Raw genomic sequence first — 21,601 nt, forward strand, 5'->3', positions numbered from 1 at the left:
GCCAGCTACATCATAATGTGAGGTCTTGATTTTACTATTCGTTAATAATTCATGTCTCCGAGTAATACTTACCTTATGTGACATTTTGAGGTTATTTTTATTTGCAGTTAAATCAGAGGAAATGCCTTTAATTCTCTATGCAAAGTATTTTATCCAAATTGAAATGTTGGAGCTTTTTAGGTACAAAGCAATCTATAAAAGAGGGTACAACGGATGTAAATAGAGACATGTCAAATCAAAAAAGATTTAAAATCAATTAACTTTAATTCAGATTATCTGATGAATCGAATCAGTAGCCACAGAAAATAAATCTTGAAACGTTTGCTTCTAAATACAGTGAAGATTTGTTACACATATAACATCTGTCAGGTACAGAAGCCTGAAAGCCTGCTGTGTTTATCCGTCATGATTTATCTCTGCAGGATAAGTATTTTGTAAGAAGCATATTATAATGTATAATGTCATCAACCTGCCAGGGACTGCAGATGAAAATTAGCCTGTATGGCTATATCTGGCACATTTACGTGTGTTGCTCCTGTTAATTAATGTGCATCGTCCCTTTTTAAATAAATAAATCAAATCAAATACTTACTTTTCATGACATCTTTCAGAAGTAGGTGATCCACCTTGCAGCGTTAATCACAGACGCCTCCTTCAGTGACCTGTCAGCTGCAGCGTGGAGGAAGTCTCTCTCTCTCTCTCTCTCTCTCTCTCTCTCTCTCTCTCTCTCTCTCTCTCTCTCTCTCTCTCTCTCTCTCTCTGTGTTGCATATCAGTGTATTTGTCCTCCTTCAGGCAGTAGGTAATTGCACTATAAAGCAAGGAATGTGTGTTCTTGGGTGTATTGGGAACCCCATGTTTTTTTCTTTTTCTTTTTTTTGTGAAAGACAGGTATTATCAGTACTTAAATCTACTTCCCAGTAAACAATTTTCATTGGATGTTGGTTTCCTAATAGTCACTCTTTATTTCAAACATTTTCTGAATGTGAACGTTCTGCAAACATTGGTTGAATAAAAGGGGGATAGGCAATAACTGAGCTTTCAATTCTATGATCCAACATAGATTAATAAATAATAATGCATCATATTTTCATTGATATATTTTCTGAGACAAATCTGAATTTGCAAGGTGACCAGTCAGGTAAAGTGTTCCTATGAAGTAGAACTACATACTAAGTAATAGGCTTATCAGCTGAGTTGTATTATAGTTTTTTTTTTTTATAGTAACACGGATTTGAATGTGTTGTGTTTTCATCCTTTCAGAAACGCAATTTATAACACATCCAACAGGTGGCGGTAGTGCACCATTGAACGTTATTTTGACACCAACGAAGAAGAACACTTGACCAACCGCCGCCGGTGTTTTTTAGAGTAGTAACGACGTCAGCCGAAACCGAGCGATGTCTGTGTAAAATCCTAAACGAACGCTAGCTGTCGAGCTAATAGGCTCATTGTTTGTTTCCTTCGCATTACATTTGCAGAACGACTAAAGATTAAACGTTTCACAGCTTACACAATGGTAAGTATGAGATTAAAAAGGCGGTTTTGGCAAAGTTAGCTAGCCCGATTCAATCTGGCGGTGAATAGGTTACACGGCCGTTTAGCGTTACATCCCACATGAGCTTGTTTTGGTAAAAGTTAAGGCCGAATAATGCAGTTACAATTTGAGTTAAGCCCAAATAAGCTCCGACAGCGTAGTGTTAGGTTATGCAGTACAGTAAAGTAAAGTAGCTGGCAAACGTTTACTGCTATCGTTAACTGACAAATTAGCTAGCTAACAGATGCTAACTGACTATACTATGGACGCTAACTGAAGCCCATAACATGACGTAGTTTGTGTGTAAACACAGCAAGAGAACGGCGTCAAACGCAAATCCTCAATCTCGCTAACGTTGCAGGATAGGTTAGGGTAAGTTAAGATATATATATCGAGGGTTACTGTTAAAAAGTGAAATGCTAAACGTAGCAAAAATATACTTTTCATTATTAAAAACACACTTTAAGCCGTCAGTTCTCCTTGAGAAAAATGCCCTGTAGCTCAGCGATAGATTATCAGCAATGTTTATGTATTTTCATGTATAATTGTACCAGTTGTAATGTGGTTTGTTTTTGTTGTTTCAGGACAGCGAACTGTCTGACATGGACCCTATGCCAGGGCCTGAGACCAGCAGCATGGATGGGGAGAACGCACCACTGTACTGTATCTGCCGGAAACCAGACATCAACTGCTTCATGATGTGAGTTTACATCAATGCTCTTTCAGTCATCACTGTGTATGGATGCAACGATGCTCATCCATTATTCTCTTAATGTGCTTGTCTCGCCCACAGTGGCTGTGATAACTGTAACGAGTGGTTCCATGGTCACTGCATTAACATCTCTGAAAAGGCAGCGAAGGCAATCCGGGAGTGGTACTGCATGAGATGCAGAGGTGAGGGAAAGCGTGTCTTTTATCACAGCATTAAAGTGTTCTGTGCTTAACAATGATATACATCACACACACAAACATCACAATAAACAAGACGTCGTTGCGTTATTCTCCCTGTCACCAGATAAAAACTCCTCGCTGGAAATAAAGTACAGATCAAAGAAAACCCGAGAGAAGGATGCTGAGTATGACAGAGGATCTGATAGACAGTACAGCACCCCGAGTACTCCTGACTATAAGAGTGAAAGGCGGCGTGGATCTAAAGTAAGTTTAGTTCTGTTCTGACCTAAATGTGTAGGTTTGATTGTAATATCGGAACAAAAATAGGTAATGGGATGTTCAAAATGAAACCTCTGACATTTAGCCATTTCTTACTGACATGTATTACTATAAACGTTGGTATTAATTCATCATTTAGTCAGTTTGATTTTTGAAACACCAATTCTTTCTCAAGAAGCAAAGAGGGAAACTGGTATTGCAAAAATAAAAACAGCGATCAAGGTTACTACAAATATACCTGAATTGCAGTCACTTCAAAGTGGGTCATTCCGTGTCATTTCATCAAATGCCTCCCACCTGACCATCTCAGAATGTCCTGAAAAAATTCAAGTACAAAGACACACTTGTTAATAGGACAAATCCAAAATATTAGGTCTCTACTCTCAATAGTTTTCTCATGAAACATCATTCAATGAAGGGTAGTTTAGACGGTTTTTGGCATCATGCTCTGAAAAGCCATTTTTAAACGGCAATATCTAGAAAACTATCTCACCTGTGGCCTTCAAAATTTCTACAGTGTATATCTGTTACTAAACGCCTCCAGACCTGGAATATCAGGGGTGTAGCTCAATGATAACCTAGTATGGTAGGTACTTAAAAAGGGGCTTGTTGAAATAAAGTAGTACATTTGAAGGATGGCTGAGCTCCCATTTTTGCAGATAAAAGACTTCTATCACTTCTCCCTCTATCTCTGGTGTTAGCTTAAACATTCTACAAAATATGGTTTCTCTCAGATGATTAGTTTCACAGATATTAAGGCTCAAAAATGGAAGTAAACACATCTTTGCCCAACTTCAGAGTCATATTCCAAAAAACTGACAACACGTATGAGGTCCAAACTTACTTTTTTTTAAAGATCATATTCTTGTTAAAATCATATTAAAAAATCGGGAGGGTGTTTTGCCTCAATTTGTCGCAGTGATTTTTTAAAATCCTGATATTGGTGGGGTTTTTGTGGCTGGTTTTGGTACTGCATGTCCTAACGGCCTACTTGTAAACATCACAGGAGGGCAATTCAATTGTGCTTTTTATCATTTACCAAAGACTTACATGTGACTAAATGCTACTGATAAATTTAGCCTCACGAAAACATTAAAATGGATCACAGTTGTAGTTACAGAGGCAATAAGTCCTTGAATGTGAGTTAAACATGGTGAAAGCAGCTTTTAATGTCTTAAACCATGAACAAACATAGCAAAATAATGAAGACTGTACATTTTGTCATACTTTAAGTATATAAATACCACAACCAAATCAAATAATAATCTTAATTTGAGCATAAATATTTTACATTACAGTACAAAAGTCTCCAAAGTGCGATATTGAATAACAGTTTGTCTCTATGCTCACTATGAGGGATCACACATTTTTCATCTTTTAGATCCAATTCCTTCGTCACATTCATTAATTTGGCAGTGACTTTACAAATAGTCTAATGTACATCTCTGCTCTGTTGTGCTCATCTTTTTTGATGGCATACATGCACCCAGTTTCTGTAGAGGGAACGTCTATCCTTGCAATTCTATGCTGCAGTGGGACATTGCACATGTCTTCTCTTCTTGGCCAGTAGAAACTCTTGGCAGGGCCATGTGGGTGCATGAACTGAACCAGTACATCTTCATCTGAAACATCTCTGATACTTCCTATCCACCATTTCTGATCATACACACAACTCACATATTGTCTCATAGTGAGCATAGAGACAAACTGTTATTCAATATCAAACTTTGGAGACTTTTCTACTGTAATGTAAAATCGTTATGCTCAAATTAAGATTATTATTTGATTTGGTTGTGTAATTTATATACTTAAAGTATGACAAAATGTACAGTCTTCAATTCATTTGTTCATGGTTTAAGACATTAAAAGCTGCTTTCAGCATGTTCAACTCACATCCAAGGACTTATTGCCTCTATAACTACAACTGTGCTACAATTTAATGTTTTCATAAGGCAAAATTTATCAGTAGTATTTAGTCACATATAAGTCTTTGGTAAATGGTAAAAAAAACACAATTGAAATGCCCTGCTGTGATGTTTACTTGTAGGATATTAAGACATGCAGTACCAAAACGGCCACAAAAACCCCACCAATATCAGGATTTTAAAAAATCACTGCGACAAATTGAGGCAAAACACCCTCCTGATTTTTTAATATGATTTTAACAAGAATATGATCTTTCAAAAAAAGTAAGTTTGGACCTGATACGTGTTGTCAGTTTTTTGGAATATGACTCTGAAGTTGGGCAAAGATGTGTTTACTTCCATTTTTGAGCCTTAATATCTGTGAAACTAATCATCTGAGAGAAACCATATTTTGTAGAATGTTTAAGCTAACACCAGAGATAGAGGCAGAAGTGATAGAAGTCTTTTATCTGCAAAAATGGGAGCTCAGCCACTCTTCAAATGTACTACTTTATTTCAACAAGCCACATTTTAAGTACCTACCATACTAGGTTATCATTGAGCTACACCCCTGATATTCGATGTCTGGAGGCTATTAGTAACAGATATACACTGTAGAAATTTTGAAGGCCACAGGTGAGATAGTTTTCCAGATATTGCTGTTTAAAAATGGCTTTTCAGAGTATGATGCCAAAAACCGTCTAAACTACCCTTCATTGAATGATGTTTCATGAGAAAACTATTGAGAGTAGAGACTTAATATTTTGGATTTTTCCTAGTAACAAGTGTATCTTTGTACTCAAATTTTTTCAGGACATTGTGAGATGGTCAGGTGGGAAGATTTTCAGAAATTTGATGAAATGACACGGAATGACCCAAGTACAAGCCTTCTGATGTATGACGTAGCGCTACTGTGAGTCACATAAAGTTGATTAGTTACATGACAGACTTAATTTTCATTGATTGATATCATAATGTCTTCTGTCCTTCTTTGACTGTCCATCCTACTCAGTCTTACAATGTAGCACAAGCGTTTTAAGATAACATATTTTGAAAATATTGCTTTTGTGTCACAGACCTATTTCAAGCATTACACTAATATAATATAGGATGTAATACAATGCACATTGCTTAAGATGCAATGGCTCTTACTGTCCATTGTGTGATTGTCCTCAGGTGAAGCGATCCGTCCGGATGTGTGGGGAATGTGAGCCCTGCAGAAGGACTGAGGACTGTGCCCAGTGTGACTTCTGCAAGGACATGAAGAAGTTTGGCGGCCCCAACAAAATCAGACAGAAGTGCAGGTTTCGGCAATGTGAGGTTCGAGCCAGGGTAGGTCACTTCATCTCTATTTTGTTTATGATTATGCCATCAAATTGTAGAAGAATATTTCCCTTTTCTGCCCTGTTAAGTTTTTACATCATCATCTTTTTATCAGTGAAAGGTCTTGAAAGCAGCAAGGTCCTACAGCGATCTTTTACTAGAATGTTTCTTTATAGTTATATCATTCATATAGCATGTAACGTATCAATTAAAAAACATAAGATAGTTTTGGAATGAGACTTTAAAAAAACATTATTTTTCAGTCCCCAAAGTGATGTATTTGCACTCACCCTCCTTTGGAAATGTACAACCTGTTGCTTGATGTTTTGTGTAGAAAATGCTGCGTGTAAAGGATGAGGAGATGCAAGAAAGGAGGGACGGTTCCTACCACAGACGGAGACGATACTCTGAGGACTACGACAGTGAGGCGGATCTCTACCAACAGTACAAGGCAGCAGGGAACGACATGGTAGCAGAACTCTTGTCACATTCTTGTTGCATGTAAACCTGCTTGTTTTAAATGCACTTAATCAGCAGCTAAAATATTAGACCAGGAACCGTATGCTGAGTCATTTTTTATTTTGCTCTCCTCTCACCCAGGCATGGAACAGTGATGAAGATGAGGAGCCACCTTTCAGTCCTGTCGTGCGTAAAAAAGCTGTGAAGGTGAAGCATGTCAAGAGACGAGAAAAGAAGTTTGATAAGAAAGTAAGTTTTCCTCCGAGAAATGATCATTTTTATTATTTGATAAGTTTGGAAATGTATCCTGCTAATAAAGCCATAATAAAGAGAGAGTAACATTTTAAATACCTACCTAAATTAAAACAGAGTAACATCCACTCTACTTCCCCATCTTTTTCAACTATGCAGAAGGAGTCCCGACGCCACAAACAGAAGCAGAAGCACAAAGACAGAACCAGATGCAGTGAGAAGGGCGAGCTCCGGGATAACACCGGACAGCGTCAGTGTCTGGGGCCAAGCTGTGTGGAGGCAGCAAGACCCAACTCCAAATACTGCTCTGAGGACTGTGGCATGAAGTTAGCAGCCAAGTAAGAACTCTTACTTTTCACCGTTCATACATGCCTGTTAAAACTTGAAAAACACTTTCATCCTTTGATTCAAGGTGCTTAGGCTCATTTTCCACTTGCTTTTGCTAAACAAACAAAACATGCATGCTGCGATGAAGATAATGAAGTCGTGATACTTTAGTAGTTAGCCTCATTGACTCAACTAAACATTTAAAACAAAGAAATGGACTTCCAGCACCGTAAATCCTTCACAGTAGCTTTATTGCTTGACCTTAGTGTGTAGTCCCGAGTGTGCTTCTGTTACGTCAAAGACTCTGCTTAGAACAAAGAAAGCCATCAATGCAGGTGAATTTAAATTTGTTCCCAAAATTAAAAACAACAATTGGAACAATCTCACTATTATATAAAGGTATGGTCAAAAACTGTTTGCTTAAAGTAGCTATTCTGAAACTGGGCTGGGCCCTCTCGGCCTTAGAGCACCATCTAGTGGGCTGTGGATGTACTGCCAAATGTTTAGATTTAATTTTACAAAGTTTGGGCATTTTCCAACATTCTCTCGGATGCAGTGTCAGGGATGCAGGGTATCATTTTTCTGCCAAAGAAAAGCTCCAAAGCGTGTGATGAGGGAATATTCTGTTGACCTCTCTTTAAGGGTTTCAATGCATTAATCTGTGTTCCACAGCCGGATCTACGAGATCCTGCCTCAGCGAATCCAGCAGTGGCAGCAGAGTCCCTGCATCGCCGAGGAGCACGGTAAGAAGCAGCTGGAGCGCATCCGTCGGGAACAGCAGAACGCCCGGCTGCGCCTCACGGAGATGGAGAGACGCTTCCACGAACTGGAAGGCATCATCGCCAAGGCTAAGCAGCAGGCGGTTCAGCAGGACGAGGAGGTGAGACAGCTTGTTCTGTTGGAACTCCTTTTTCATGATACTTCCCTGTGGGTTTCATGAAAGTTGGGGCAACTTTGAAATTTGAATCTCTGGCAGTATTTGTTCATTTTAAGACTGCTGTAAAAGATCAGCGGTAATGCTTTTTGATAAAATGCTTGGTTTCTGTGTGCAGGTGAATGAAGGTGACAGCGAGGACACAGACCTGCAGATCTTCTGCGTTTCTTGTAGTCATCCCATCAATCCAAAAGTGGCTCTGAGACACATGGAGAGATGTTACGCAAAGGTGACTATATTCCTGCTACTGCCTCCAAGCATTAAATATAAATGCAAACAAAAGCTTGGAGGCTACGACTAACATTTCTTTCCCACGTTACTTTCTTGACAGTATGAGAGTCAGACGTCCTTTGGTTCCATGTACCCTACAAGGATAGAAGGGTAAGAAAAAGAAATCCTCTTAAAGTGTGTAGAACGTTCCCTAAGTCCGTTGCTTTGCTAACATGTATTGTTTTTCCACAGAGCCACCAGACTCTTCTGTGATGTTTACAATCCCCAAAGCAAAACGTATTGTAAGAGGCTTCAGGTTTTGTGTCCAGAACATTCCAGAGATCCGAAGGTCAGTGTTAACCCCTCAGCCAAAAAAAACTTGGTTTAAAAATGTACATATTGATGGTAATAAACTTGCTAGTGTTTTATTTGTTTTTTTGTTTTGGTGACTAGATCTCCGTGGACGAGGTGTGTGGATGTCCTCTGGTGAAGAATGTGTTTGAGCTGACTGGAGACTACTGTCGGGTCCCCAAAAGGAAATGCAACAAGCATTACAACTGGGAAAAGCTAAGGAGAGCAGAGGTGGACTTGGAGCGAGTCAGGGTGGTAAGTTTCAACGGACAGAACTTGTTTTCAGCATGTTTGTAGTTGGAAAAATCAAAGAAAGACCCCCCCAAAATGGACCTTGACCAACAATGAGGGAATTTCATTATCTTACTCTGATGATAAATAACTTAAACATTGATTGTTGTTTTTTTTTCCCCCTCATCCACAGTGGTACAAGTTGGACGAGCTCTTTGAACAGGAGCGTAATGTCCGAACTGCTATGACCAACAGAGCTGGTCTACTCGCTCTGATGTTGCACCAAACTATTCAGCACGATCCTGTGACGACTGATCTCCGTAGCAACAAGGATAGGTAGTCGACCCGGTGTACGCTTGTTCTCTGATCTGTGGCTCACTGTATGTAACGTGAGATTTGAATAGTAAGGATTTAAACAGTTACTACCATTTGGATGAAAATGGCTTTTCTAACTAGATAATTATTTTAAAATGTTAAGAGGTAAATGCATATATATATTTTTCCTGACTGTGATAGATGAATTGATTGAAAACTGCTGTTTTTGGTATGATTGCCCTAAATAAACACCTTAAACTTCAGGTTATGGTTGTGTTTGATGTTATTTACACACGATGTACACAGGGTGCTGTGACTGTTATGATTATTATAGCCTGGCTGTAAGTGCAACCAAATGGAGAATGTGTACTATATGTGTGCTTTAACCTGACACAGAAGCCTGTTTCTATTGGTCCATCCTTGACTACCATGAAGAAGAGTACATCTTAAAAGCGAGGAAAGCGGTTGAGTATGCGTGGATGCACGAGAGGAAAGGCTGAGAAATAATTCATCCAGAACCGTGAATATTCCTATTTTGCAGTTCCAATTCGTGGCATTACATTTTCTGGCTTTGCCTCAATAAAATGGTATCAGCCTACACAGTAACACCAACAAAGGCCTGCATTTACACAGGAACATGTATAAATAGCTTCTGCTAGTGAATTCTTCTAGTCTTCCAGGCTTTTGCCCTTTGTCCTACACATACAAACAAATGGGGAGACCCGATATATTCATTTTCACACCAATTTGATGCCAGCATTCGGGCTTTACTTTTCTTTTTGAATAATTTTTGTTTTTGAAAAATAGTTGTTTTTGCTCACCAGCCACAGCTGAAAAAAATGTGTCTTTATACCTTTATTTTCTTCTTGGAGTACACCAGAATGCTTAATTTACATGTTAAAGGTTTAGTTTGTCACCTTTTTCACCCCTTTCAGTTTGCAGGTAGGCCTATGCTAATGAGATGGGGTGTTCTTGATTGGTCAACAATCAGACACAGAGCTCTCGGATTGGTATAATTTAGAGAGACTATTGTGTGACCGTTTTCCCTCTTGTGTTCTTGTGCGGCGAGAATACTTACTTAATTTCTGGTCTTAAAAATGGTGAGTGTTCCTCAATTAAAATGAATGCAGACAGGAAATATATGAATGATGTAAAATAAAAACACAATTTCCTTTCAATAAAAACTACATGTTAATATCAATGATATCTAGCTTTTCCTCCGCTCACCTCAAATGTTAACACTGGACAAAAAGGCAACCCAGATAACATCAAGTCTGTTATATCTTATTTGTTTATTATTTAATAGCATTACATTATTTTATTTATTATCTAGTTGTTTTAAAAATTTAGCAAACTATTATTCTAAAATGAACTATTTTTAGTACCAAAAGTTATCTTCCTAATTCCATAAAGCAATGGTGCCTTCAAGTGCTTGATTGGAGCGCGCACTACTATTTTCCTGTGACACGTGAAGGCAACACGGTTAAATGACAAATGAAGCGTGCTACTAAAGAGCATGCAGGCGGAACGAGAGAGAAATCTCTCCGTTGTTGACTGATACAAACTGCTACGCGATTCCTCGTTTTACCTTTCTGTCCTAACGGAATATAAATGAGTAAGGTTTGAAATTACGAAGCGACAAAATATTAGCCGATGTTGCTAACCGATGTTGCTGCTGCTCCTCTCTGTAGGCGGGGTCACGGCTTGTGTTTTAACGGATTTGCATCTTTGGTGTTTAGCCTCCTTTGGTCCTACAACCGTTTCCGCTAGTGCACCAATGTAAGCCAGCTAGCTAGCGCTGCCTCGTAAAGCGGTGGCTTCGGCGACCAGAGCGCCAGGCGACTGGAGAACATTACGCTTTAAGAGGTGGGTTGCGTTTTCTTGGCCCTCCTTACCGGATACGTTTCTAAACTGAAAGCAGTGTCGGCTCACTGGCGTAGGAGGAACCATGGGGGCAACAGCGTAGCTAACGGTGGCTAACGTTAACGCTGCTCCCGCTTTCCAGTGTCATTGTTTCTGCTCCAGCTGCTGCTAGTATGCGGTATGTGGCTAAACTACGTCTTTAGGAAATAATCACCAACTCATAAGAGAGTCAGAAGACTGTCAGCAGTGACGGCACGTTTGGCATTTGGCGCTAGCTTGTGTCGTTGCTGGATAGCATTCGCTTACGTTAGAAACCAGTGCTAGCGTTAGCAACGGTTAGATATGTGGACGCAGTGTCGCTATATTCATGGAAATCAGCGTTTACTAGATGTAGACAACGCCTGTTATTCTCTGTAGTTCGCTTTGCTATCTGCCTTGACGTGCTGTGTTAACTAGACGTGAATGTCTGCTCGTCACTGCGTCGCTGTTTAGAGGCTAATCTTCCAGTGACAACTGTCTAGGAGCAACGTTGGCGTTACTGTTCCATACTGTGCTGCTGTTTTAACTTTCTAAACGTCATCGTCTTTTGTTTCCCAGGTTCCGTCATGAATAACTGAACAGCTGACAGCTGCTGACGGCTCCTCCTCCTGGTCCTAAACTTAGTGGGCCAAGGTCAAGTGGCTGCATCCGCGGACAGTGTGTGTGTGGACTTCAAATGGGATGCGAGATCGACTGTAGATGATATCTGTTTCGTCTTCAGGCCAACGAGTTGAACAGTCCGCAGCCTAAAAAGGGGTGCAACGATGAACGAGGGACCACGTGAGGCGCAGGTCTCTGACAGCCAGCATGTGGGAACAGATGTTGGACAAAGCACGGAGAAGATCAGCAGCAAAGCAGAAAACACCTCGGAGGTGGAAGCAGCAGCAGCAGCAGCACTGGAGCCGTGGGCAAAGTTAGACGGTGTCAAAACACAGATTACACCCAGCTCTGATCATGTCAAGGAAACTCCACAGGAAATAAAGGAGGAGGAGGAGAAGGCCATCAGTCTCGAGCCTCCAGTTGACTGGTTTGAGCCTCTTGAGGATGATGAGGAAGATGATGACGAAAGCCTGGCAGGAGAGAGTGAAAGGAGTGGCAGCGTGGCGGGCAGCGTCAAAAAGATTTACCAGTAGGGTTGACTATTTTCTCATTTCCATAGATGCATTTTGTGCATGCCTTTTGTAAAGATCCATCACTTTCAGCTTGATCCAGACAATTATCTAATTATGTTGAGCTACTGTTTCTCTGTGTCAACGACATAATTAACTTGTGGTGAGAAAACTACATAAAAAATGTATACCGTAATGATATGTCCATATCAAAAAGTGTTCCTTTTGAAAGAATCGGCTCAACTAAAGGCGATTCTGCCTCAATCTGAAAAAAAATGTATATATGTCACACAACACAGCGTAGCATATTAACATTCTAACGTGTATAATTCCCATCTCCTCTTAAATTCAGGTTTCAGATTCCCCGTCGCAAGCGATCACATCCCGATGAAGGCTGGGATGAATGGCCGATGCTCGGAGAGGGTTGGAAACGAAAAGAAGTTATCCGGCGCTCAGGTTCTAGCATCGGACAGAAGGACGTATATTACCTGAGGTAAATACTGTTTTGTAGAAACGTAAACAATCCCAACATGTAGTTTTAAATTCAGGGGGCACAACATATTTATAATACATTTACTTGGTAGTCAACTACTTTATTTCCCTCCAAAAATCTGCATTATAACTGTTCATATCAACTTAGGGTAAAATGATAATAATAGAGCCTAAATTGAGACAGAATTCTAAATATTTGTTGTTATGCTTCTCAAATGTGAGAATTTTCTTTTATATGAATGTAGTTTCAAAATCTATGGGTTTTGAACTAGTTAGACTAAGCAACAAAGTCAATACATTTTAAAAAAAATAGTTGTTTTCTCGTTCTAGAAGCAGAAGCATGTGACCGGATGACGCCGTTGTGTTATAGTTTTCTTGTTATTGGTACCCAGCTCCTTGCGGTTGTGTTTTCTCTCTGCAGTCCGCGGGGAGATCGAGTGAGAAGCAGAGTAGAACTGATTTCGTTGCTGGAGGGACAGCTCAACATGTCGACCTTTGACTACAAGTCTGGAAAGTTCTACGATGGCGAAGTGCCGCCCGTAAGATTTCGAACCAGAACAAAGGTATTGGCCCTTTTTGATCACACTCAACTTAAACCATATAAGATGTGTGTTTTACAGTTGGTTTTCCACTCTTTCTCGTCCATTTAGAGAAAAATCCGTGAGCGCTCCTCGTCAGAGTCCAGCTGGATGGAGAGAGGAGACGGGTCCGACACTCCGGACTCCCACCGCACGGTTACCCCCAGTCTGGCGCCCACAAACTTCCAGTCCAGCCAGACAAGTTTCTCCTTGCACAAAACACTAGGGACTCCAAATCAAGGCTCTCACATTGAGGATCCACCAGAAGATAGAATTAGACTTCCCCTTCCGTCATCATCCAAAGCGCTCCTGATCCCCTCCATAAATGGGGAAGTTGGGTCAGAAGACAATACACTGTAAGTCCATTATTACTTCAGTTCACATGTCAATCATTTACCCTTATTCTTAAAACTGCTGACGCAATTAACTAGACACTTCATTTCAATTAAGTCTTTGTTTGTCGATATATGGAGATGGACTGAGCGTTATCATGTTTCCCTGCAGGGTCTGTGCCAGATGTAGCATTTCCTTCACAGGCACGTGGTATGACAAGCAAAGGAAGAGGCCCTGCTGTCCCAACTGCTGGGGTATGTCAGTTTATGATTGTGCAACGTCATGATTCTGAGGAAAATGCAGCATCAGAAATGGGGAAATGGAAAAAACGGCAATATCTGAGGTGGGGCACTCATCCAATGTGTTTGTTTCTGTTTGTTTTCATTCTAGCAGCCTCAAAGAAAAAGGAGCATCCGATGGTTCGTTTCAGAAAGGTAAAGCATCGTCTGTCAACAGGTTGTGTCGTTGCTTATTACCCAATTAAACTAGCAAAGACTTTCCCATATGGTCCATTGGTGAACTTATTTATAACGCAGTAAAGCATGGATACAGAATTCCCACATGATGTGACTGTATTGTTTATATGAGGAAGTTGGCTTGTGGAAACTGGAACACTAAGAAAACGGATCTCATATCTGTTTGCTGAGGAAAATAAGAAAAGAATAAAAATACAAATGAGGCTTGAATGTGATTGTTTTCGTTTTGTCTGAAGTGGATTCCTTGTGGACAGTGTGTTGGATGTCACAACACATTGAACTGTGGACAGTGTGCCAACTGCAAGCATGGATTGCAGAGCCCAGATTCCCGGAAACGTTTATGCCGGAAACGCAAATGTATATGTCCTATTCGCAAAGTAAGCTGCCGGCACACAGCAGTTATTGTTTATTTCTATGCTTATTGTTTATGTCACTTTTGCATCCATGCCTTTTTCTTGCTTCATGTTCCACCAGAGCCCTGGAAGTGGAGGCTTCATGCGGCAGAAGCCTTATAATGACATTCCGGAAATGTTTGATGACAGCATGAGTTTCCAGGTAATAATCCGCTAAAATCAACATTATATTGTGATTGCAAATGTTGTGATATCATACATTTTTCCTGTCGAAGTTTCCTTAAAAACATACATACAACGCACACAGGGCTCTCCATCTCTAGTTGGTCATCAGCAACCGCATCAAACACTGAATGATTACATTTCCGCTGGCGTCGGATGTGAGCAACGGCACCACCAGACGCCGTTGGTCAGCAGCTCTGGTTCTGGAGGGTTCCCACAGGTCATATCCTCCTCGCAGCCTCGAGCCGCCTCTCTGTCAGCCAAATCAATTAAAAATAATCCTGCTCCATCACATCCTCTGCACTTGTTTTGTTCTTCCTCCTTCCAAGTGTGTAAGGTTGAAAATCGGCTAATTTTTAAAGTCAGTATCGACGCATGGCTGTGTTTATAGAAGCACTCGTCTTTAAAATGCAGTTACTGTTGACTGAGAATACTCAGTTTTTCTACGTTTTCCATCAGAGACTTGTTTCAGTTTTTCCACCACTCAGTAGTTCTGTAATTATGCAGTGAATGATTCATCGGAGGTCTAACAACAACCGTTTTATTTTACAGAGTGAATTTGCAGACTCACAGGTAACTTTTTGTCATAAGAGACCACATTATATCTGTATTTTATACCCTGTATTATTGCCATACTTTATCTCCACTCTGACTGATAATTTATTTTTTTATTCACACAGCACCCGAGTCTCAAAAGTAGCGACACTGAAAACTTCTCGGTCAATGTGGACGTTGACTTGGACGACGACGATGACATGTCAACGGACGACGACGATGATGTGAGTTTTCGTGATCTCATAATAGTTATCATATTCCGCTGAAGTAGCTTGACAAAGTGACAAAGTGCTCTACGAAGAACAAATAATAGTTACTATAATTGCATAAAAAATGTCTCTTTCCTCCTTTCCACTAAGTGGCATAAGAAGCGGAAGCGGCGATCCTGTGGAGAGTGTAAAGCCTGTCTCTGCAGGAGAGACTGCGGCACGTGTGATTTCTGTGTAGACAAACCCAAGTTCGGAGGCAGCAACAAGAAGAGGCAGAAGTGTCGACTACGCCAGTGTCAGAGACAAGCAATGGTAAGGCTTTATATTTTCGATGAACTTGTATTTTCTATATATGATGTAAAAGTGTTGGTTTTTAAATATCTCTGTTCTATGAATTTGCAGAGACACTTGCTGCCTTACCAAAGGGGCCAAGCAGAACACGGGCCGGAGGGTCTACTGCTGCCGGGCAGGCCGAGACCTCACTACACATACAGTCGCAAGTCAGGCTTTAAGAAAAACAAAGGACCACAGTATTTGGACTTCTCTGACAATGAAGACGATGACAGTAACTTCAAAGCAGTGAGTTCCCAATGCCTTTGGAGATACACACTTGTGATTCTTTCTGGAGCCCGACCGATATTATCGGCCGATATTAGGCATTCTCCAAACTATCGGTGTCGGCATTTAATGAATATTTTAAAAATAAAATAAAAATGGACGAAACTCCCTGATAGAACTTAACAGAATTTGTCTCCAGTCTTGTTCGAAGTTATATTTATGAAGCTTACCAAGTCTTTTAATACTGGTAACTCTGTGTTTGGTTGTTATTGTGTTTTTGCTCAAAGGACTTTAAGTTTTATATCTTAAAGTTTGTATTTTTATACATTTTATTTATCAGAACTTTAATATATTTTGATGTTCCTCTGTTCCGTTGTGACAATAAAATAAACAAGTTTATTTTAAACTGCATTATCATATGATTTTAGTCATAAACTACAAATAACTAATGTTAGGGAAATCTGTTAATGTTTTGTTACACGTTTCTGAAATAAAAAAAAATAAAAAATATTGGCCGATATATAGGAATATTGGATTTTTAAATCAGCAAACATTTGTATCGGTATCGGCGTTATAAATCCTTTATCGGTCGGGCTCTAGTTCTTTCCTTGTTTCTCTTGTGTTTTTGTTGTACACAGCATTGTCCTGCAGATAAAAGTCAAATTCTTGGAAGAATGTGTGAGTTTTTCTTCTTTTGTTTCTCTGCTGTAGATGAGCTGGACCACTGCACCTGCTAGTATTGGCAGACATCCCTATGAATTAGACGTGAGGAACCAGCTGCCATCTAAGCAGGTTTGAACAGAGATAATTATCTACACGTCGTGTCATCTCACGCTTATCTCACGAAAACAGGCCGTCTTCATTTTGTCTTACAGCAGTTGAGTCAATTTGATGTGGGACTGCAGAATGGACTTCCTCCCATCAGCAACCACAACAACTCTGAACTCGTACGTTTACGTTCTTCCTCTTTTTTTCCTCCCCTCTATTTTTAGTAATGCACCTTTTCCCCTTGCAAAACAATGTTTGTGATTGGTAGTATTGTGTCTCAGTTGAGGAGCCTTTTGCTTGACATAGCACTTTTCTGGCCGGTGGTGTTGAAATTCTTGCTTCCCAACGCTTCATGTGTGCCATCGTGGCATCAATGCCTCTGGCACCTTGTCCACTTGTTTCTGTTTTCATGCTGTTCTTTGTCCTGTGGCTCAGCGTGATGGATCCAGGCCTGGTACCAACTCTGTCTTAGCAGGGTTTTCTTCTTACCAGTCCGTGGTAAATGCAATCTGTACCTCTTTGTTTCACTCAGGAATGGTGAATCTTTTTGGTTTGCTTGTGTTGATATCCCTTGCCTCAGATTGGACTTATATTAATTGCACAGGGTGACAGAAGAGATGGTAGATAAAGACGAGCATGAGGAGAGAGAGGGGTATGAAAAGCAGCAAATGGAGCAGGTGGAATATTGCAATTACATGCTCTGGTCTCCAGGCCACCCTTAAAAGTGAATTTGATCATCAGTGCTGTAGCTTTCAGTCACTGTGTTTTTGAGGCATGCCGGTCTAAACCATGAGAATGGGGAGGAAAAGGTCTTTCTTATTTCACCCCAATCAGTGTTTCCTGTTTATTTCCCCTGAAGTATTCAAGGTTGTAAAAATAGTTATTCCACACGGTCTCACAGAATTAAACATATTCTGTAACGGCTTCATTGACGCTAGATGTTTACACTGTTTTACACAAAGTCTAAACCAGCGTTTTATGTATTTATGTATTCATGTATTGTATGTAGGGGTGGGAATCTTTGGCTGTCTCACCATCCAATTCAATTCCGATTCACGATGTAACTTTTGAGTCAAAACAATTCCCGATTCAGAATTGATTTTCGATTCAAAACTATTCACGATTCAAAATTGATATTTTGAATTCGTTCATGCTTCAGGATCTTCTCCTGTCCTCTTTGAGCTAATAAAGGCAGTGTGGCAAATTATGGCATGAGGGCAAATAAAATGTATTAAAAAAAAATAGATTTGGAATCTTAGAAAATAAGAATTGTGATTTTTACGTGAATCATTTTTTCCTAATTGTATGTATTTTAAGTCGCCACCACACTCCGTCACTTTGGGCAGTTATTAGATATATTATTTGATAACTGGTTGATAATCTAATGCAAACAACAGATGCATTTGTAACAATACGACGCTGTGCAGTTTAAAGCTGATGTGATGCAGCTGAATTTAAATTTAAGTTCACCATATGTTTGGTATGATTTTGATGTTTTTAATTGCGCATGCGTTGCTGATTGATTAGTCCCTGTCCACAGTTAGTCGCAGTAGCCAATAGCTGAGCTCATGAGTTCACTCTCATCAATCTAGGACCAGCTACGCAGATGGGAGGCAATGAGATCACATGAAAGCAGGGATCGTCAAAGGCACATGGAAGAAGAAGATGATGATGAGGACGACGACGATGATGAAGAAGAGGAAGAGGAAGAAGAGGATGAAGATGAAGATTTCCCGATGGTTAGTGTCATGCTGAGACTTTTATTCATTTATATATCTCCCCCTTCTTTGTATTAATTTTCCGTTGCTGTCTGCAGATCACACAGATCTTCAGTTTGGCTGATAACCCATCGGGGAGCGGGGCAGACATAGAACACCAGCTACTGAAGCTGCTGCACTCTTTGCGCTCCTCTGCGATGCCCATCCTATGGTATGCCATCATGGTGGAGGGCCCGCAGCTGCAGCTCATCCAGTGCTCCAAACAGTCCAACCTGAGCGACACCATGGTGCTGATCGACCCAGGCTTCTGCTACCAGGTCACCGTCCAGAAGCAGCCGCTGCTCCCCACCCACCCGCTCTACGACAAGTACCCAGAGCGCCTGTCCTCCGTGACCGAAGTGGTCAGTCTGCTTTTGGGCCTGGAGGAGTACGTTGTGTGCCAGGGACTTCCCCCCAAAGAGCCGTTATCTCACACGGACCCGATCATACTGGAGCGGGCATCAACATGTGACTTCTTGGTTAAGAGGAAGGTGAGCTTGTGTAGTAACTGCAGAGCACTGCAAGGACTTTAACTTGAGCAGAGACGGAAGATCTGTAACCTCAAGCTGACTCCACTGGTTCTCTGGTTATGCTATTTCCTTCTTTTTGTTTCTGTTTTTTTTTTTCTTCTTTTGGTGGATACATTACACATTTACCTCCAGACTGTACTAGTATGATTTGATTATGTGAAGAATCACCAAAGGCATTCCAGGGGCTGTAACATGATGATCCAGGCGTGTTTCTTCTCAAATGTCTTCTGTTATGCTGGTGTAGGGCTTTTCTTCGTGACTGTTACGTCAGATTTTGGGCGGTGTGACGGTGTAGGGCTAAAATCCATTCGCTCTCCGTGCTACTGGTGGATTCACACTCTTACGTGAGGAATTTATTGCACTTTTGATAGTCGCTAAACCCCAAATTTGGACTCTCAGCCCAAAAAATAAGCTAAAATTCTTAGCAATTACTCATCTCATTTTTTCAACAGCAACATCGGACACCGTGTCGACAGTTTTTTCATGTGTACGGTGTCTAATGGAATTAACCAGCTGCCTGAAGTCTTTGGTGCACAAAAAGGTTCTGTCTGCATCTTGTCCCCCTTTTCTTTTTATAGTAATTTATGTTGTGAACACTACATTAGTTGCAGTTGCTTTTTTGAAAGTTTGCTTCAGCTGATTGTTTTTTTTTTGTTACATTCATCCAGCTCATGTGGCAACTATTTTAAAGCGAATCATCAAAATGTGCAGTAATGACGCTTAATTATTGTGTATACCAGGATGTGCCGTTTTAAGGAATAGGAAATGATGCTGTTTATACTAGATTTTTTTAAATTGAATCTCAGTGGATGTAAAAAAAGAAGAAGAAGAAAAGAAAGCAAACAGTGGTTATAAATATATACAAATGTTCTTAAAAAACAAAACACCTAAATTATACAGGAGAACACTTTTCCAGTTGTGAGAATGCCACTATTAAAAAAATAAAAAAACAAACTCAAGACGTCTGAGGTAGTGATTCACTGAAGGTTCTGTGATCATATTAGACGAGTGTTACAACTACAGGACTTTTAGGACTTTGTAGTTTTGCAAGCAACAACAAGAACCTCCAAAGAAAGCACCTCTACTGAATATTGACTCGACGGGAGTTAATATACAGCTAATGATTGCATTTGTGTGACATATCTAGATCAGTTTGATAAATATTTTTGATCCATTAATTAAGCAATGCAGTAAAACTATTCTGTTCTGTTTTCACATTTAGAAATGAAACATTTTACAGCCAACAAACGCATAAAACAATCGTTTAAACGCCTAGTAAATACTCCTTCCTAACCCAAGAAGAGAGATCAGAAACTTTTCCACGTTCATCATCACTTTTGTTCTGCAGCAGATATTTTCGCACTCAATAAGACATCAGATGGTTATAATTGACAGATTGATGAGATTGGAGGACTTCCTTTTTAATACGCTTTGTCAAAAAGTGGTTTCCAAAAATGACATCCTTAAATGAAACGTTGCCAGAAGTTCTCTTACAGATAAGGATTTTATGTCTTTTTTTTTAGGAGGACGTCTTAAACTGCTTTAAAACATGCTCAATCTCTTCTTGACTAGTATAATTATTGATATTTAATATTGTATTTTAAACCCTTTTGGTTTGATTTTATATTGTATAATAAATTCTCTGTCGGGATGAGGAGTAACTCAATGACTTTAAAAATGAGGAGGTTGCTTCTTCATATCAGATTTATTTTTCAAAATCTTGGTTTCCCCTAGTAATTGTGCAGCATAATGTTTGGGATGGAGGTACTACTTTATTTAAAAAAAGCTATTCCTATGAAGACTTTGAATTAAACCTATTTAAAAGACTTGACACAAACATTTTGTGTCTTTCTTAAGGCGATTAACCGTTCTTCCCGACTTGCTTCATATGATAATCAAATACATCAGATGTCCTGCATCTGAACTGACTCCAAGGTATGACCCAGATGCTACTTCATGTGCATATGTATTATTGACTCCCTATCTGTTAGGGTGTAAACTGATGGGACTTGAGGGAACCCGGCCAGATCATGTTTCAGTGTCAGAGTGCTGAGCCCGCTGAGTTATTTGTTTTGACATTAAGCATTGTTTCAGTGGGAACCACAGCTAATGCCTAGCCTAGATTTTTACACAGATGAGTTGGAGACTTTAATCTGTGCTCCATCAGTGTTTGTGTGTTTGAAGGGAAGCATCTCTAATTTAGCTGATTTACAGTGGCTTGTTTTGGAACCCTGAGGTTTGCTCAGCATGTGTGTTCTTCTCAACAAAAGAACGGCTTCGTTTGAATGTGGATGCTTTTCATTTGGTCAAAACATGAAGCACTAAACGCTGGTTTCACATTCTGTGTGCTGTATTTTCAGTGGTTTTAACCATACAGACTTTTATTATTCCTATATTATTATTATTATTATTATTATTATTTATGCCAGCATTCATGAATAACATAAACCTAGAGTTGTAAATGTTAATGTGTTATGTTGGCACATATTATAATATAATAATATATATATATTTTATATATATATATATATATATATATATATATATATATATATATATATATATATATATATACAAATATATTATATATATATTTTTTTATATATATATATTTTTATATATATATATATATTTATATATATATATATATTTTATATATATATATATATTTTTATATATATATATATATTTATATATATATATATATTTTATATATATATATATATTTTTATATATATATATATATT

The 21,601-nt window shown here is 39.5% G+C and overlaps 2 protein-coding genes across 6 annotated transcripts; both read left to right on the forward strand.

Annotated features, from left to right (window-relative positions):
* The first annotated feature begins 1,362 nt into the window (after positions 1-1,362).
* Positions 1,363-9,275, forward strand: cxxc1b (CXXC finger protein 1b). The gene is made up of 14 exons (XM_084024962.1): positions 1,363-1,518; positions 2,121-2,236; positions 2,330-2,430; positions 2,552-2,691; positions 5,787-5,942; positions 6,268-6,402; positions 6,534-6,641; positions 6,804-6,982; positions 7,644-7,851; positions 8,024-8,134; positions 8,237-8,286; positions 8,368-8,464; positions 8,569-8,721; positions 8,891-9,275. The coding sequence occupies exons 1-14, from the start codon at positions 1,516-1,518 to the stop codon at positions 9,035-9,037; spliced, it is 1,704 nt and encodes a 567-aa protein (XP_083881088.1). The 5' UTR covers positions 1,363-1,515; the 3' UTR covers positions 9,038-9,275.
* Positions 9,276-10,727: 1,452 nt separating this feature from the next.
* On the forward strand, positions 10,728-20,483 carry LOC311021044 (uncharacterized protein). 5 transcript variants are annotated; one of them, XM_084021352.1, is made up of 18 exons: positions 10,728-10,878; positions 11,473-12,043; positions 12,376-12,516; positions 12,937-13,078; positions 13,166-13,449; positions 13,598-13,680; positions 13,817-13,860; positions 14,139-14,279; positions 14,377-14,457; positions 14,563-14,697; positions 15,030-15,050; positions 15,158-15,256; positions 15,392-15,553; positions 15,644-15,820; positions 16,511-16,591; positions 16,675-16,746; positions 18,160-18,306; positions 18,384-20,481. In XM_084021352.1, the coding sequence occupies exons 2-18, from the start codon at positions 11,679-11,681 to the stop codon at positions 18,855-18,857; spliced, it is 2,649 nt and encodes an 882-aa protein (XP_083877478.1). In that variant the 5' UTR covers positions 10,728-10,878; positions 11,473-11,678; the 3' UTR covers positions 18,858-20,481. The 5 variants fall into 5 exon arrangements, with proteins under 5 accessions (XP_083877478.1, XP_083877480.1, XP_083877479.1 ...); XM_084021354.1 differs by having other exon boundaries at positions 10,755-11,053; positions 15,401-15,553; positions 18,384-20,483; XM_084021353.1 differs by having other exon boundaries at positions 10,755-11,053; positions 13,820-13,860; positions 18,384-20,483.
* Positions 20,484-21,601: the final 1,118 nt, after the last annotated feature.

The sequence above is a fragment of the Eutrigla gurnardus genome (genome assembly GCF_963514095.1).
Source record: "Eutrigla gurnardus genome assembly, chromosome: 2".
NCBI lineage: Eukaryota > Metazoa > Chordata > Actinopteri > Perciformes > Triglidae > Eutrigla > Eutrigla gurnardus.

What these genes read in the sequence shown, in the direction of transcription:
- cxxc1b (XM_084024962.1), top strand. An exon ending in AAAGGCGGCGTGGATCTAAA is followed by an intron (nt 2,692 to 5,786) that starts GTAAGTTTAGTT and finishes GATTGTCCTCAG; the next exon opens with GTGAAGCGATCCGTCCGGAT. An exon ending in ACTTGGAGCGAGTCAGGGTG is followed by an intron (nt 8,722 to 8,890) that starts GTAAGTTTCAAC and finishes CCTCATCCACAG; the next exon opens with TGGTACAAGTTGGACGAGCT.
- LOC311021044 (XM_084021352.1), top strand. Translation starts at nt 11,679, where the DNA reads ATGAACGAGGGACCACGTGAGGCGCAGGTCTCTGACAGCCAGCATGTG. An exon ending in ACCAGCTGCCATCTAAGCAG is followed by an intron (nt 16,592 to 16,674) that starts GTTTGAACAGAG and finishes TTTGTCTTACAG; the next exon opens with CAGTTGAGTCAATTTGATGT. An exon ending in ACCACAACAACTCTGAACTC is followed by an intron (nt 16,747 to 18,159) that starts GTACGTTTACGT and finishes TCATCAATCTAG; the next exon opens with GACCAGCTACGCAGATGGGA.